The sequence below is a fragment of the Lutra lutra genome, chromosome 4 (assembly GCF_902655055.1).
Source record: "Lutra lutra chromosome 4, mLutLut1.2, whole genome shotgun sequence".
NCBI lineage: Eukaryota > Metazoa > Chordata > Mammalia > Carnivora > Mustelidae > Lutra > Lutra lutra.
Window position 1 is genome coordinate 616,802 of NC_062281.1, and position 15,458 is coordinate 632,259.

A 15,458-nucleotide genomic window follows, 5' to 3' on the forward strand; every position below is an offset into this window, starting at 1 on the left:
TGTGCGACCTTTATTTGGGGTTTCTGACCGGCCACCCCACCACCTCTTGGGGCCTTCCCCGGTTCAGTCGTCCTAATCAGGGTGCAGGCGCTCCCCGCTGCCCCTGGAGGACTGGCTAGGTCCGTGCACTCCCACGCCACCTGCTGAGGACCCAATGGCTTTATTGGAAACCGGAGTGGGGGGGTACAGCCACTTGCCACCCCCCCCCCCCCCCCCCGCACTGGCCTCCTGCGGCCTCTCCAGAAGGGCAGGCGTTGGACCCCTGTGTGGCGGGGGTGCCGGCAGCTTCGGACTCGGCCTCCGGCCTGGGGCTCCTTGGGCCCCCCCCCAGGGGGTTCAGACCCAGGCTGCGGCTGCTTGTCAGGGCGGCGCCGCTGCGGGAGCCTCAGGCGAACTTCCCCAGGCGGCCCAGAGTCTCCGCAGCCTTCACGCGCACCAGCGGGGCTGGGTCCTTGAGCAGCAGCTGGAGCGCTGGGGGGCGGGAGCGGGGACAGCGGGCTACTGCCGAGGGTTGCCCGTGCAGCCTCTAGAGGACGCCCCGAGCCCAGGGCCGCTGCCAGCACCCCACCACCCAGCCCCAGCCTGGGCCTGCCTCTCTCCCGGTGCGCACCCCCTCCCGCCCCCGCCCACCGCCCTCCTAAGACAGGCCTCTGCCGGGAGCGCCTGAGAGCCAACGGAAAGATAGTTTTTCCTTTTTTAGTGTTTTTTAAGCTCTTTTGGAACAGTTAAGAAGTTTCCGTGAATTACTAGAGACGATGAGGTCACCAGTGACAGGGGAAAAAATCCTTGAAATCCAGGAAAATCACTTAGTCCCCCCTGGTGCCCACAGGTCAGTGAGGCCCCGCACAGCCGGACAGGTTGGGGGGTGGGTGGGGGCGGGGCTTGCCCGGGGCTGACCTGCTGTGAGCGGCTCCAGGTCCACCTGCGGCCGGTGCTCCGCCTCCGCGTGCAGCACCAGGAACCCTGGGCGGTGGGGCGGGGTTAGGGGCGTGGCCACGGGGCGGGCCAGACAGGTGGGCGTGGCCTGAGGGGGCGCGGCTCACCTGTGAGCATCGGGGCGGCAGCGCGGACGTCCTCCCAACTGCTCTTGAAGTAGAACAGGCTGGTGCTCACCAGGCGGCCCAGCAGGTCTGGGAGGTGGTGCATCTGCAGAGAGGCCATGAGCGGGGCCCCGCCCGCCCCCGATGCCCCGCGCCCCCGCGCCCCCGGTGCCCGCGCTCCCCGGGCCGGCCCTCACCAGGAGTTTGCAGGCGCAGTTGAGGAACTCCCCGAAGTGCAGGCCCCGCCCCTCCCGGAGGTGCTTCTGCAGGGCCGCCGCCAGCTCCTCGCACTTGAGGTTGGGGCCGCTCATGCACAGGGCGAACCTGCAGGCCTGCGGGTCGTCCGGGTGAGTCCCCGCGACCGAGAGCCCGGCCCGCCCGGCCCCTGCGGGAGACTCACGCTGCTCACGGCGGCTTGGGGGTCCCGGAGGTGCAGCAGCAGGGGCACCAGCCCGCCCACGACCTGCTCCAGGAACACGTCCTCACAGCCCCCGCCGTGGCAGGCCTTGTTGAGGTGCCCGAAGAGGCGGATGGAGGCAGAACGGAGCTCCATCTTCTCCTGCAAGGGTGGGGGGTGGACAGGCCGGTGTCAGCCAGTGCCGGGCCTCAGGCCCCTTCCCTATGCCACCCTCCCTGTTCCTGTGTAATGGGCATGTGCCCTGCCCGGCACGGGCACCCGGGGAGGGATGGAGAGGGGCTGGCTAGCCCTCATGGGATGGGGCGGTGCCAGGGAGGACCCCAGCACCGTACTCTAGAGGGTCTGGGGGGGGGCACAGGGGTGACACCCATGCTGTGGGGCCCAGGTAGCAGGGTAGAGCCCGGGCCTAAGGCTCAGAGAGGAGGTGCCACAGGGGTGGGAGGAATGTGAGGCCTCGGGCCCCCATGCCCCGCCAGCCTACACTGTCAAAGAAGGGCCGGATGCGGATGGCGACGTGCGGCAGCACAGGGTGCAGGTCCTGGGGCTCCATCAGGTCCAGCAGTCTTGCCAGGCCCACCATGGCCTCCAGGGCCACCAGGCTGTGAGGGTCATCCCTGTCGTCCAGCCCGCCAAGCACAGCTGTCAGGAGCTGGGGGCCATGGGCCTGCACCTGGGGGGGAGGGGTGCCCGCATTCAGCTGTGCCCCAGGTAGGGAAGCCCTCGCCCCGCAGACCCGTCCCCATGGTGCTGCCCGCTGGCCCCCCGCCCCCATGCCCAACCCCAGCGCCCACACAGCACTCCTGACCTTGTCCGGAGAGCCAGAGGCAATGTTGGCCAGGCCTCGGAGCACCAGCCGCCGCACGCTAGCGCACGGGTCCTTCTGCCGGGCTGCCAGGTTGTCCAGCAGCGACTCCAGGAGCATTAGGTCATTTACCACGTTGCTGTTCAGCAGCTGGAAGCAGAGGTGCCGTGACCACCCACTGCACTGACCCCCGGGGCCTCGTCCCCACCCCGGGCCTGGTCTAGACTTGCTGGGAGCAGTGCACGTGGCCAGTGCCTCTTGTCTCTGACTCTTGACCCAGCTCACTCGGGCCCATCTTTGGCACGGTCACGGTGAGCCACAAAAGGGCTACGGAGGGAGGAATGCTTGGGGCCCGGGCAGAGGGCCCTGCCCCCGCAGAGGGCCCAGCACGGACCCCACAGCCAAGGCCTCTCTTCATTGGGCGCACAGTGGGGCCATCTCCCACCGGTGGGGCAGAGCATCCCCCGCCCTCTCAGGCCCCGTGGCCATCTGGAGCAGGTGACCCCTACCTCAGCCAGAAACCCTGTGGAGGTGACCCGCTGGATCTCATATATGCTGCCCTGTGTGCACACGAGCGCCGCCATCACCAGGGGCAGCCGGGGGCCCGCAAACTTGGCCATGGCACTAGGGAGGGAGGCCAGCCACACACTGTGAGTTTTGGGGCCTCGGGCTTCCCTGCCCCAACTCCCACGTGGATGTGAGGGCTGCCCCTGCCTCTCCTCCTGGGCCCTCACCCCCTGCCCCAAGTTGTCAGCACAGCTGCCTTGGTGGCCTCCCCACTTGCACACACCCAGGGGAGGTCCCCAGCCCAGCTGTGCAGCAGGGTGGAGGGCCCTGGTCCTCATGTGTGGGGGTCCCAGGGCCCCAGACAGCCCAAACCGAACCTGGCCAGCCGGGCAACCCCCTCCTCGTGCCCCGCTGAGGTCCTGAGCAGCTGCCAGCCTCCCTCCAGCTCCATGCACTGCACCACGTCCTCGCTGCCGCCCCGGAGCAGCATGGCCTGCAGGGCCTCCACGGCAGAGCTGCAGGGACATGCGCAGATGGGTCTGGGGATGCCAGAGGGCCCCGACATAGACAGGCTCCGCCTCCTGGGTGGGGGGGGATGTCTCAGGGCTGCCTGGCCTGTGCCCTGCCAGCAGCACCCTCTGGGGGGCCCCTCAGGCTACCCCCATCTCGAGCTGGGCACCAGGAGGTGGCTCTGGACCCTCTGACCACCACCCCATGACGGGCAGGTGGGGGGTCGCTGCAGGCAGTGGCCCCAAGGCCCCACGGCACTGTTAGTGTCACAACCTACAGAGTTTTTCACTTGCCTTGATGACCTCTATTTAAGATAAGAAACAGAAAAAAGAGCATAGAAAGTTATGGAGAATAGTGAAGCCGAAGGCAGGTCAGGGTCTGACTTATGAGGGGTCTTCGGATGAGCAGCAGGGGGACCCGATGCGGGCAGCCGGAGGAGCAGGGTCCAGGCACCCAAGAACGAGGCCCCCGTGCTCACAGGCGCACAGCCACACCCTCCCTGGGAGACCCCAGAGCCCAGGGAAGGGATGGCAGGTGGGGCTCTGTGCAGGTGAGGAGGGCAACCCTGCCACAGGCCAGGACGGGGCGGGCGGCTGGCTGGGGCGCGTCCAGCCCCACCTCGACCCAGCCGCTGGGGGGATGGCAGGCGCGGCTGTGTCCGCCGCCTTCACCCAGCCCTGCGGGCACCTGCCTCTCCCGTCTCCCTTAGAGGAGCGGCCGGAGCCCCCAGGGCACAGCTGGGATTTAGCAACTGTCTTTTGCCCGGCTGACTCCGAAGCACTCAGGCTGGTAGCTGGCAGGTGACAGGGGAGGGACCCCCGCGGGCCTGGGTCTTGGGAGAGCACAGGCATCGGCAGAACCCTGCGGCAAAGCCTGTAGCCCTGAGGGTGCTCGCTGGGGCTGTGGGGGGACGCACAGGGGGCGCCGGGACCACAGCGCCTCCCGCCCGCTCCAGGGCTGACCTCTCCCCGGCAAGTGGCCACCTTGCCCCTAGGGCAGCGCACATGACGCTAGTGTCCGGCCGCGGGTTCCCGCCAGGCCTCCACGAGCGGCGGGGGCTCTGTGACCCAGACGGCTTGCTCAGGGCCAGTTCCAGTTCTGACGGGCTGTGACCCAGCTCAAGTGCTGGGATGCGGGTTTGCCCGAGAAGTGTGTTAACTGCTCAGATAAGGTGCCACCATGGCCTGTCCACCCTGCTGCCCAGGGTTCTTACAGATGTGGCCCTTCCTGGGGCCGGACTTCCGAGCCCTGGCCCTGCATCCCTCAGCTCGGGGCGGCAGCTGGGGAGCCTGATGGGGGCTGGGGGCTTGTAGCCCTGCAGCCCCCAGGCCATGGAGCGGGGTCGGTGTGCCAGGCCCAAGCCGCCGAGTCCATTCAATTTTCCGCTTGGTCTGCGCAGAACCAGAAGGCTCTGGCGAACGGTCTCTGGCAAAAGGTGTGAGCGGCTCCTGTGGTGGCACAGCCCGGTGGGGTTGGTGGCGGGGGGGATGGGGGGACAAGCAAATGCTGCCTGCTGAGCCCCCCAGGGCCACTTGACCCCACAGGCCTGCAGTGGGTGGGGAGGCAGCCTGAGCTCACTGTCCCTCGGGCTTCCTGTGGCCTGCCCTGTGGCCTGGGGCAGTCACCTGGAGCCCTGAGGTGCCTCCCCGGAGGGCACAGGAATGAGCCCAGAGACCAGGTCAGGCAGGCAGGTGTCCCAGCGCCAGAAGCTCTGGTGACCGCTGCTGGCAGGCTGCTCCAGCCGCCGGCCTGCTGCCCCAGGACCCCGGGCCCACTTGGTAGAGACCACAAGGTTCCCACACCCGTGTCGGCAGCGGGGAGGGCCGTACGGGCTGGTGGTGTGCGGCTGCTGCAGAGCCCTCTCCGCGGGGCTGGGCATCTGACACGTCCGAAGGGGCCCAGACGGGGCGGGAGGGCAGCAGAAAGCCGAGCGCAGGACTGGGGCGGCACACGTGGGGCTGTAGGTGGGGGCTCACCCTGTGCTCCTCTCACCCCAAACACTCCCCGTGGCTCCACGTTCAAGAGGAGACAGGACTCTGGACCTACCTGAGTGTCCTATAAGCCCCTGCAGGCCATGGGGAAGCGGCAACTGCCCCACCCACAGCCCCTAGCCCTGACTGTGGGACCCGGGACATCATCCCCAGGGGAAGTGCCCATGTCCCACACACAAAGCAGGCCCTGAGCCAAGCCCCCAAGGCCTGGCCTGCGCTTCCGGTCCTGTCCCTGACTGCCAGGACGCCGGGCGGCCTTGCACACGCGTGCACACACAGGGGTTCGTGCCACAGTCCCGGGGGCAGTGGTGGGGGGGGACCCGCCTACCTGCAGGGCTCGAGGGTCCTGGGGGCTGGAGCAACGGCCGCGCTCCTCCTCTCCTTGGCCTGCAGGGTCCGTGGCAGCACGACGCCCACCGTACAGCTGACCCGCAGCAGCAGCGCCGCGAACAGCTGGGGGTAGAGCCCGAGCACCGCAGGCCCGGACGCTGGCGCGCTCATGACCTCGTACAGCGCACACGTGGCCTGGGGACAGGGGCCGCTTCAGGCTCAGCCCTCCCTCAGGGGCTGGCCACGGTGAAGGCTGGGCCCTGCACCCCAAAACCAGCCCAGCCCGCAGCCCATCCTGTCATGCAGCCCGCATGCGTGGAGAGCTCGGCCCCAGGGAAGGCTGCAGCCTAGCTGGGCCATCAGGGGCCGGAGGCAGGCACGGGGGCAGTGTGGCCACCCTGGGGACAGGCCTCCCGCCATCTGCGCTCGGTTCCATAGCAGGAGGAGGAGGGAATTCTCACAGCTGCTTTACTGCTGAAAGTGTTGCCGAGCGGGCTTACTTTTTTCCGCAGGATGAAACGGAGTCAATGCCCTTGGGGACCAACACCTGTGGGGCCTTTACGAGCCCGGCCTCCTAGCGGGGCTGGCGCCCGCACCGCTATTAGCTGCCAGGTGCCTGAAGGGTGGCACCCAGGCCCCCTGTGGGGTTCTCCTGCCCGCAGCAACACGGCCGGCCCCTCACCCTGCCTCCTCGATGAGCAGGGGGAAGGCCGTGCGGGGCCCCACGCGCCAGCCCCGGGACCCCACTCACCGCAAGGGGTAGCAGCGTGGCCTCGCGGCCCGGGGAACTGCTCAGCAGGAAGGCCCGGGTCTCCTTGAACGGGACGTCCCTGCTCATCTTGTCCAGGAGTAGCCCCAGGACCTGCGTGGTGAGGCCGGGCTCCACAGCCAGCGCCCGCCACAGAGTACAGGTGTGGCTGGAACAGGGCAGAAGGCCAGTCACCCCCAGGTCACTGCTGGTCCCACACTGTGGCCCCCCGACGTGCCCTCGAGTCTTCACTCCCACCAGCTGGGAGATGACCCCCTGACCTCGCATCTCCCCTGCCCCCGGGGGTCTTGGGAGGTGAGCGGCAGGCCACACGAGGGCAGGGAGAATGGGGTGACATGAACACAGACCCTGAGGCACCCCAGAAGGTTTTCCCGGAGGAGAGAGCATTCTGCAGGCCTCGGCCAGAGCAAGCCGGGCGAACCAGGCCCCAGGAGCACGACTGTGCTAAAGCCACCCCGGTCCACGTGCCCGCACAGAAACAACGTGCTTCAAACATCTGGTGGGACCCGGACTTTCTGAAGAGCGACTTGCAGAGAACAGCAGCCGCCCTCCCCCAAGACACGGGAGGTCTGGCGCCGGCTCGGCCCGGCTGCGCCCACGGTGACGGGGAGCCGGGCTGGGAGAGGTCCCCTGGAACTCAGTTCAAGAGCCGGGAGGGACAGAAAGGTGAGGAAAAGGAGGATGGGTCTCCAAGAGAAAAAGGACGGCAAGTGTGCAGGACTGAGGACAGACACTTGCGGCCTCTGGCGGCCCCCCACCCGCGCACGCAAAGACCCGTCAAACCAGACTCCCAACTCCACAGAACGTTCAAGCGCGGCCGGGCGAGGGCACCTTCCCATCCCAGAGGCGGAGACCGCAGACTCAGCGGGGAGACGCCAAGGACCCACCGCACAGAAGGAAAGCGACACTGGCCAAGCTGCGGCCAAAGGGCCAAACACACGTGCCCAGCAGGAGGGAGGGTGTGGCACGTCGATGGGGACACAGGGAGGTACTGGGCATGGTGGCTGGTGGGCCCCCATCCACCTGTATCCAAGGCAGGGCCCAGCACCTCTGACCCCAGACATAGGGCCTCTGCGGACACTGCCACGGAAGGGAGTAGGTGTACCACGTTCCAATCACTTTGCTTATGGGCAAATTTCAACTTCGTGTGATTTCTCACAAGCCACAAAGTATTATTATTTTGATTTCCTTTCCTAACCACTCGTAAGCCCATCGTGAGCTCACGCTTTGGACAAAAACCAGTTGCTGGCTGGATTGGGCCCACAGCTGCCCCGTACAGATGCCTGGGCTGGGACAGTTTTGCTCTTGTGCATAAACTGGGGCAGGGGGGGTTGTGCCTGCAGCGACCCCCCACCCCGCACGTGTGCCCCAGAGCAGAGATAGAGGACTTTGTCAAGGAAGCCGGAAGGAAACGCCGGGGGCTCTTCTATGCTGATTCTGTCATCTGAGCTCACGATGGAGCCAAGCACGTGTCTAGTGACAGCACTCAGATGGTGGGACACTTCGCGGAGTTTCAAGTGAGGGGCACACGGGCACTACTGCGGTGGGGGACAACTTCCCTGCCCCCGTCCGGGCCGTGGATGGTGCCAGTGACACCTCCTCGAAAGGAGAAGCAATGGGACGAGCAAAGGGGCGGGGCCCACAGGAGTGGCGTGGCTGGCGGGCCGCAGGCCACAGCCAGACCCTTCTGTGTCTGTGTCCGTGCAGAGGCCCAGAGGGAGCCCCACGTACAAAGGCCCAAGCTGCCCAAGGGAGCTGCTCGTGAGCCGGGCTCTGTGCACACAGGGTCACTCTCAGGGCTGCCACTGGAAGAACAGAAATGGGGTGTGACTCCTGAAGTAATTCAGGGGCAAAACAAATTCACAAAAAAGGCCCAGTCGAGCTAAAAAGAGACAAGAAAGATCAACAGAGAAGAGGCCAGGCGGAGAAGTCGTAGCCGGGGCCGGGGCTCCCATCACGCCAGCCGTGAAATGCAGCCATTCGTGTCCCAAGGCCAGGCAGACAAGGTTGACCGGGACAGGACGTCCGACGATGTACCCCAATGTCGGGCGTGTCCCTGAGGAAGAGAGGCAACCGACCGGGCAGCCTCCACACACCTCAGCAAAGACACAGTCCAGGAGAGGACAGTGCACAGGGCACAGGACAGCACCTGCCAGCTGGGGGTGGGGGCATGCGGACCCCTGCATGGGGCACGGAGGAGCCCAGCACGGGAGCTCAGAGGCCTCGCCAGCAGCAAAGGCAGGACCAGGGCGCAGGCCTGGGGCAGAGAGAGACCCTCTCCTTTGACGGTCGCTGGCAGAAAGTCAGGAGCTGGAAGTGCGAGTGGGGGACCATCCCCAGCAGAGCAAGAGGCTGTGCACACTGACGCAGGAGGGGCTGGCGACAGGCAGGACCCTCAAGTCCAGTGTCTGAGCTGGGCCTTGGCCTGGAGCCCCGTGGCCAGACCCCAGCCCCCCCGCAGGCTGGCAGCTGCCACGTACCTGTCAAAGGGCAGGGGGCTGCCCAGGAGGCTGGCCACCACGGCGGCGCAGTGCTGGGACGCCAGGAGGTACACGCTGTGCTGGGCGGCCTGCAGGATGTCCTCCTCCCGGGTGTCCCGCAGCTTCGAGCGGAGCACGGTCACGAGCTCAGGTACCTGCAGGCAGTGGGCCACGGAGGTCAGGCCCTGGGCCCGCACCCACAGCCCGAGCCATTCCAGTGCCTGCAGAGCACCAGTCCCTGGGGAGAGCGGCTGGCTGTGAGCCCCACTCAGCAGGGTCGTGGGGAGGGGAACCCCATAGATCACGCTGCTGGCCACCAGACCAAAGGGAGAAGGCAAGAGCCTGGCCGCCTCGGGCGGAGTCGCTGTGGCCCGAGAACGAGGACCTAGATTCCATGTGGGAAGTAACAAGCACCTGAGAGGCCAGCCAGGGGCTGGAAGTTGTGTGTGCACACGGGGCGGCGGTCTGTGGGGCGCGCGGAGCATGGGAGGCCACTGGGGTGCACATGGCGGTCACCAGCCCCTGCGGGGCCCTCATACCCCCGGGCAGGGACACACAGCCTCTGACCCTGGAACAGCACACGCAGCACCCACGCCAGACAACGAGGTGAGTGCTGCACAGGGACAGGGAGGACCAGGACGTGGGTGCTGGCGCTTGGGCTGTGCTGGGGCACAGCTGGCCGCCGTCGTCCCAGAAGCCAGAGGGGTCATCGGGTGCAAGGAGGAGCAGGCAGAGTGCGACCACGGGCGGCCTGTGCCCCTGCCCCACCCTGGTCCGGCAGGCCCTGTTCTGGGCATGGCCTCATCACTGCGGGTCCCCGGGCTGATGCAGAGGGGGCGCTGGCCCCAAGCACTGGGATCCACAACCCTGGGGGCTGCACAGTGGCAGACACAGGTCAGAGAGGAGAGCAGACGAAATAGCAGCAGTCACACGGTCCCCTGGACGAGGGGAGCTGGCAGACCCGTGCACGGCCCCTCCTGGATGCCCAGGAGCCAGGAGCAGCAAGAAGGGCCTGGCCATGGCTGTGACGGCGGAACGTTCCAGGCCAGGCCCACGCCGGCCAGCAAGGGCACGTGGGGCCCGAGGCTGGGAAGGGGACATGGGAGGCCGTGTGCCCGTGTGGGCAAGCCAGAGGCCCCTGGCTGGGCTGCAGGGGGAGGTGCTGTCACTGTCATTTCTCAAAATACTTGTGACCATGACACTCTTTTACAACTTTGGGTACAGAAAGCAGATTAGCACACTCACGCCAGGGTTGTCCTCCCACTGACCTGGTCATCACTGTCTTCTAGACCCCACCAGCTGGGGCTCCGCCACAGGGAGCCGTGTCCTCTCCAGGCCGGCCGGGAGAGTCCCAGCAGTGAGGACGTGCTGAGCCAGGAGGGGGGTCTTCCACACCAGCTGGGTCTGGGGTCCTGTTCCCACCGGTGTAGCGGCATCCACAGGAACCCCCCGCCCCCCGAGTCCGGGGCTGAACGCGCTCTATTCTCCCAGGCTCTCGGCCTGGACACACAGCCCGTGCGTGCGCTGGGCTGCGACCACGGCTGCTGGCCCACCTGACTTCCACGTCCCTCGGTGGTCCCGGCAGCGAGCCTGTGGGCTGCGGGGCGGTTCTGCGGGCACAGGAGCGAGCGGCTTCCCCCCGCCCCCCGCTCACTTCGGGTGCTGGCTCTCTGCCCCGACTCGCCAGGTGTTTCCTTCCAACTGGTTTGGTGGGTTTATCCCACGCCTCTGATACTTTCCTTGCTTCTGCCTGTTTGGCTCAGCACCTAGAACCCCAGTGCGGGGCTGCGGAGGCTCTCGGCCCCGGGTTGGCTCCAGTGAGCCGGCCCCGTCCTGTCCCAGGGTGGGGGCTGTGTTCCGACCGCCCACCGTGTGGGGCTCGGCCTGCTCGGTCGTGCCGGCTCAGCTTTACCAGCCCCGCGCCTGCGCCCCTGCTCCGTGGTTTCCTCCCCGTGCCTTTGCAGACAGGACTGCTCGCCACGGAGCCCACCCGCTGTACGTGTGCCACTCGGGGGTCTCTGGGGTGCCCAGAGCGTCAGGCAGCCGCACCCGCCGATCCGAGAGCGGCCCCGTCACCCCCAAGAAACTTCACGTGCATCAGCGCCCCCCGCCGCCCCGGCAGCCAGCAGCCCCCGGCCGGCCGTGCGAGCGTCAGAGCTGTGCACTCACACCCCGGGCCTTTGGTGCCTCGAGTCCTGAGTTTTGCACACGTTTCCCAGGCGGTGCCCAGGCAGGGGTTTCAGCTTCGTTCCGCTCGGCGGCTGAATCAGGACCCGACGTGTGGGGAGCACGCGTTGCACTTCCCTGTAGGCCGTGGCCGTCACGTGGCCGTCGCGGACTGTGAGCTGTGAGCGTCCGCGTCCGAGTCTTCGTGTGGCTGTTCCACTGCTCTGGGCCACTGGCCGCCTGCCACAGTGCCAACCCCATGCTGTTTACGTCTCGTCTGTCCTCTTCCCTCAGCTTCCCCTGCACGTTCCCTGACACCCACAGAAGGCCCTTCTCCGCCTTCCAGCACCACGGAGGTCAGGAGCTTGCGGCGGCTGCCCTGTCCCGCCCTCTGTGCTCAGTTGTACAATGTGCCCTAGTTCATGCTGTGTCTAGTCACGCGCCGCCCCCGAGGGCCACATCTTCTGATGGGATGTCGGAGAAGCTGACCCTCTAACAGCATCCTGGCGTCTCTAGGATGTCCCCCCGCCAAGCTCTGCCAGGACAGGAACAGAAGCAGCGGCCCGCCATGGCGTCTGTGGACATAAGAGGCCGGTGTGCCGTGGCCCCCATGAGACTCTGGTGGCCACAGATACACAGTGCAGGCCCGGGTCTCAGGAACACCCCTCCCCGGGGGAGGCGTGGGAAGGGCCTTGTCTGTGAACCTGAGCTGGGAAGGACATTGTGGAAAAAGCAGCACCATGAGCACCCAGACCGCCAGCTTGGGGTGAGGGGCTCGTGGAGAGGAGAGCGGCGAGATCAAAAACTAGAAAACTCCTAGGAAGAAAGAAAAGCTTTGTGACACTGCATTTGGCAATGACTTCGGCTGTAACCCAAAAGAACAGGCAACAAAAGCAAAAATATCAGGGTGCCTGGGGGGGGAATCAATCATTGAGCCTCTGCCTTCGGCTCAGGTCATGATCCCGGGGTCCTGGGATCAAGCCCCGAATCGGGCTCCCTGCTCTGTGGGAAGCCTGCTTCTCCCTCTGCCTGTGCTTGCTCTAATAAATAAATTAAAATCTTTTTAAAAAGTGGGCAAAAATATAGGACTACGTCAAACTTAAAAACTCCCGCGAGGAGTACCTGACTGGCTCAGCTGGTCGAGCACACAGTTCTTGGTCTCCGAGTCATGAGCTCAAGCACCACACTGGGTTTAGAGCTTTCTTAAAAAGAAAACAAACAGGGCAGCTGGGGGGCTCAGTCGTTAAGCATCTGCCTTCAGCTCAGTTTGCGATCCCGGGGTCCTGGGATCAAGCCCTGTGTCGCACCTGTGGGAAGCCTGCTTCTCCCTCTCTCACTACTTGTGCTCCTTCTCTGTCTCTGTCAAATAAATAAAACCTTTAAAAAAACCCAAAACTTTCATGCATCAAACGACACAGTCAGCAGCGTGAGGAGGAGCCCTAAAGAATGGGGAAGAACGTCTGTAAATCACACACCTGAAGCCGCGCCGGCGATCGGAACACGTGCGGCCTCTGCGACTCAACGGCGGATCCAACGACAGGACGTTAAACTGGGCCAAGGACAGACAGATGCGTCCCCAAAGAAGACGTACACGCAGCCAACAAGCGCACCAGGAGACGCCTACCGTCACTCATCAGTGGGAACTGACGGCAAAACCAGTCCAAAGTACCAGCTGGCGCCCCGTGGGACGCAAACTGCAACCCAGACCTTTAGCGGGCAGGCCCTGTCACGGCTGCACCCCCTTCCCTGACTCCTGCCACAGCTCTCCTCCCAGGTCCAGGCTCTGCCCACCCGCCGCACCCGCTGCGGCCCTCGCTGGGAGCCGGCTCTGTTGTCCCGCGGCCCTGCCCAGCGCTCTTCCATCTCTGTCTTGAGAAAGTGTTTGTGATGCGTGCACACGCCCCCGTGTGTGCCCGCCTCCAACATAGAGCGTGTGCCCTGCACATATAAAGTACTTCCACCACCAACCAGTAAAAGCTCAGACAACCCAGGCGAAACGTGGGTAGAACACTGGTGTCTTCATGAGGGAGGACCCCCGAGTGGCCAGCACACACGGATAAACGGTTCAACCGCATCGGCCGCCAGAGAGACGCAGACTGAACACGTCTGCGGAGCCCTTGCGCGCATGGCAGAAAGGGTGCGCATCGGAGTTGGCCACCATGGGGCTCGCCGGGGCCCTACCTGCTGCTGGCAGGAGGTGAGCTGCCTGGAAAGCCAGTGGCAGAGCCCTGCAGGGGCCTCTCCTGCAGGCCCCAGTCCTTCCCCCAGTATGTCCCCAACAGACAGGCACCCTCGTGTCAAAGGACTGGAGCTCTGACAGCTTGCGTCAAGACTGCCCAGACTGGGGCACTGGGTTAAAGCCTCTGCCTTCGGCTCAGGTCATGATCCCATGATCACATCGGGCTCTCTGCTCAGCCGGGAGCCTGCTTCCCCTTCTCTCCCTCTGTCTGCCTCTCTGCCTCCTTGTGATCTCTGTCTGTCAAATTAGTAAATAAATGAATCTTAAAAAAAAAAAAAAGACTACTCAGACTGGGAACTGAGGCCAGGGGACGGGATGGACGGAAAGAGGGACCGACGCACTGCACTCAGGAAGCACTCGTGAGGCAGGACTGAGCGAGGCAGCAACATGCACGACCTCCCAGGTCACCACTGGGCGGCGCTGCACGCCGGCCCTGAGGAGGCTGTGCTCTGTGCCACCCTGTGGGGTGCAGCCGTAGGGACCAGGGGCTGGGAGACTGACAGGTGCTCCGCTCGTGCACGTCTGGGGGGACTCCCGGGGCTGGGTGCTTCAGACAAGCCCTCTGTTCACATGCTTTCCAGGCGCAGGACAGAGCAGGCACCCCGGGACCCTTGGAGCCTGCCTCATCCTTACAGGGACCTGTCAGTCCACATGGGACACAGAGCAGGGGCAGTGCACACTTGGGAACGACTGCGTAGACAGCCACCGAGCTCCCGCCAACAGGCGCAGAGGCAGGGTGAACGCACGGGCCGGCGGAGCAGGCGGCACCTGAGTGTCCCGCGCACGGCCTCTCTGGAGCAGCTGGCCGCGGGACTCTCCCGGTCCTGCAGCAGAGCGCCCACCCAGCGCCCACTCGCTAAAGGGCTCCCTACACCTTACCCCTGCATCTTCTCTCCCTTTCCTCCCTCCTCCCCCTCAATTTCTCAGCAGTCACCTGGGCCCAGTTCTCACCTGTCCTCAACCGGAAGAGAAAACCCTGTGCCTACCAGGCCGGCAGGGCAAGGAGACGGGAGCCAGGACCGCGGGAGCCCCAGCGCGGGCAGCGGGCCGCCGGCCCCGCCCCCGGACCCACCCACCCAGACAGCAAGGCCCCGCCCACGCGGCGGCCCCGCCCCCAGGCCCCGCCCCCGCACCTTCTCCAGGAGCACGTTGCCTCGCTCCTTCAGCAGGCAGTGGACCATGACGGCGGCGGCCCGAGGGTAGTTCTTGTCGGGGTCGCCCAGCCCCTCAAACATGGTCAGCAAGAGGCTGATGAGCTGCTCTGGCGGGAGGCGCTTCGCAATGATCTAGCAGGACGGTTGCATCAGAACTGCGAGGGTTGGGGTCAGCGCCCTTCCAGACAGACCCAACATCCCGGGGTCTGGGGCCGCGCAAGGGCTGCCCCCACTTCCACCTGCTCACGCCCCTCCTCCAGCCTTCCTTACTCTGTCCCGGGCACCAGGGGCGGTGGTGGCTCACATGGGAGCCTTGTTCACAGTGATGCCCTACCAGGCCATGGGCACAGCCCCCAGGGCCTGCCTACCCTGGCCCCTGGAAGGTAGTCCCTACAGCACAGCGGGCGGGTCAGAGCGCCCTCCTGGGGGCCCCTCCTGACCTCCAGCAGCTGGGATGCGGCAAGGGGGGGGGTCTCGGTGGGCACAGTGGCTCTGGAGCTCTCCAGACCAGAGTCAAGGGCAGAGGGTAATGCATCCCACCCAACAGTCCCCTCCTTGTCCTCTCCGCCCCGCAGAGCCCTGTGCTCAGTGCTCAAGTGCAGAGGCAGCACTCAGGCTGGACAAGGTCACAAAACCACACACACAGGAGCGACGGGCAGAAAGGTGGCTGGATATCTGCCACGTCTCACCCCAGCCACACACACCCTTGCCATTCCACCTGGACTCGCCCAGGCCTGGGTCTTTGCCTCTCACTGAGTAACCCCCTCCCTTCTTCCTTCTGTAGGAGAGACAGCTTCCAGACGCCCGAGGGCCATTTCTGGGTACCAAATGGAAGAGGAGGCCTGCCCTGGCATGGGGGGCTCTTGGGGGAGGCTGGGCCAGCTTTCTCTGCTCCTCGGAGCAGCTCCTGACCACGCCCCTGCTGCTGGGCCTCAGAGGGGAGACCCCAGGGAGAGGGCAGCAGTGCCGGCCAGCGGTGGTGCCGGACAGCTCATCTTCTGAGCGACGCCTGCCTCTGTGCCCAGTCCCTGCACCGGGCCCACTAGCCCCAA

At 65.7% G+C, this 15,458-nt stretch overlaps 1 protein-coding gene across 7 annotated transcripts in view; it reads right to left on the reverse strand.

Moving 5' to 3' along the window:
• Positions 1 to 144: 144 nt before the first annotated feature.
• Positions 145 to 15,458, reverse strand: part of MROH1 (maestro heat like repeat family member 1) — a 61,892-nt gene continuing 46,578 nt past the window's right edge. For 6 of the 7 annotated variants that reach the window (XM_047724990.1, XM_047724992.1, XM_047724993.1 and 3 more), the window contains 13 exons: positions 14,386 to 14,538; positions 8,848 to 9,002; positions 6,350 to 6,515; positions 5,597 to 5,793; positions 3,145 to 3,282; positions 2,770 to 2,884; positions 2,264 to 2,410; positions 1,940 to 2,128; positions 1,441 to 1,599; positions 1,238 to 1,372; positions 1,044 to 1,146; positions 898 to 963; positions 145 to 471 (listed from right to left, as the gene is read on the reverse strand). In XM_047724990.1, coding sequence (XP_047580946.1) covers positions 386 to 471; positions 898 to 963; positions 1,044 to 1,146; positions 1,238 to 1,372; positions 1,441 to 1,599; positions 1,940 to 2,128; positions 2,264 to 2,410; positions 2,770 to 2,884; positions 3,145 to 3,282; positions 5,597 to 5,793; positions 6,350 to 6,515; positions 8,848 to 9,002; positions 14,386 to 14,538 — 1,809 coding nt within the window. In that variant the 3' untranslated portion in view covers positions 145 to 385. The remainder of the gene's footprint in view (positions 472 to 897; positions 964 to 1,043; positions 1,147 to 1,237; positions 1,373 to 1,440; positions 1,600 to 1,939; positions 2,129 to 2,263; positions 2,411 to 2,769; positions 2,885 to 3,144; positions 3,283 to 5,596; positions 5,794 to 6,349; positions 6,516 to 8,847; positions 9,003 to 14,385; positions 14,539 to 15,458) is intronic. The other variant, XM_047724994.1, reaches the window with a different exon arrangement.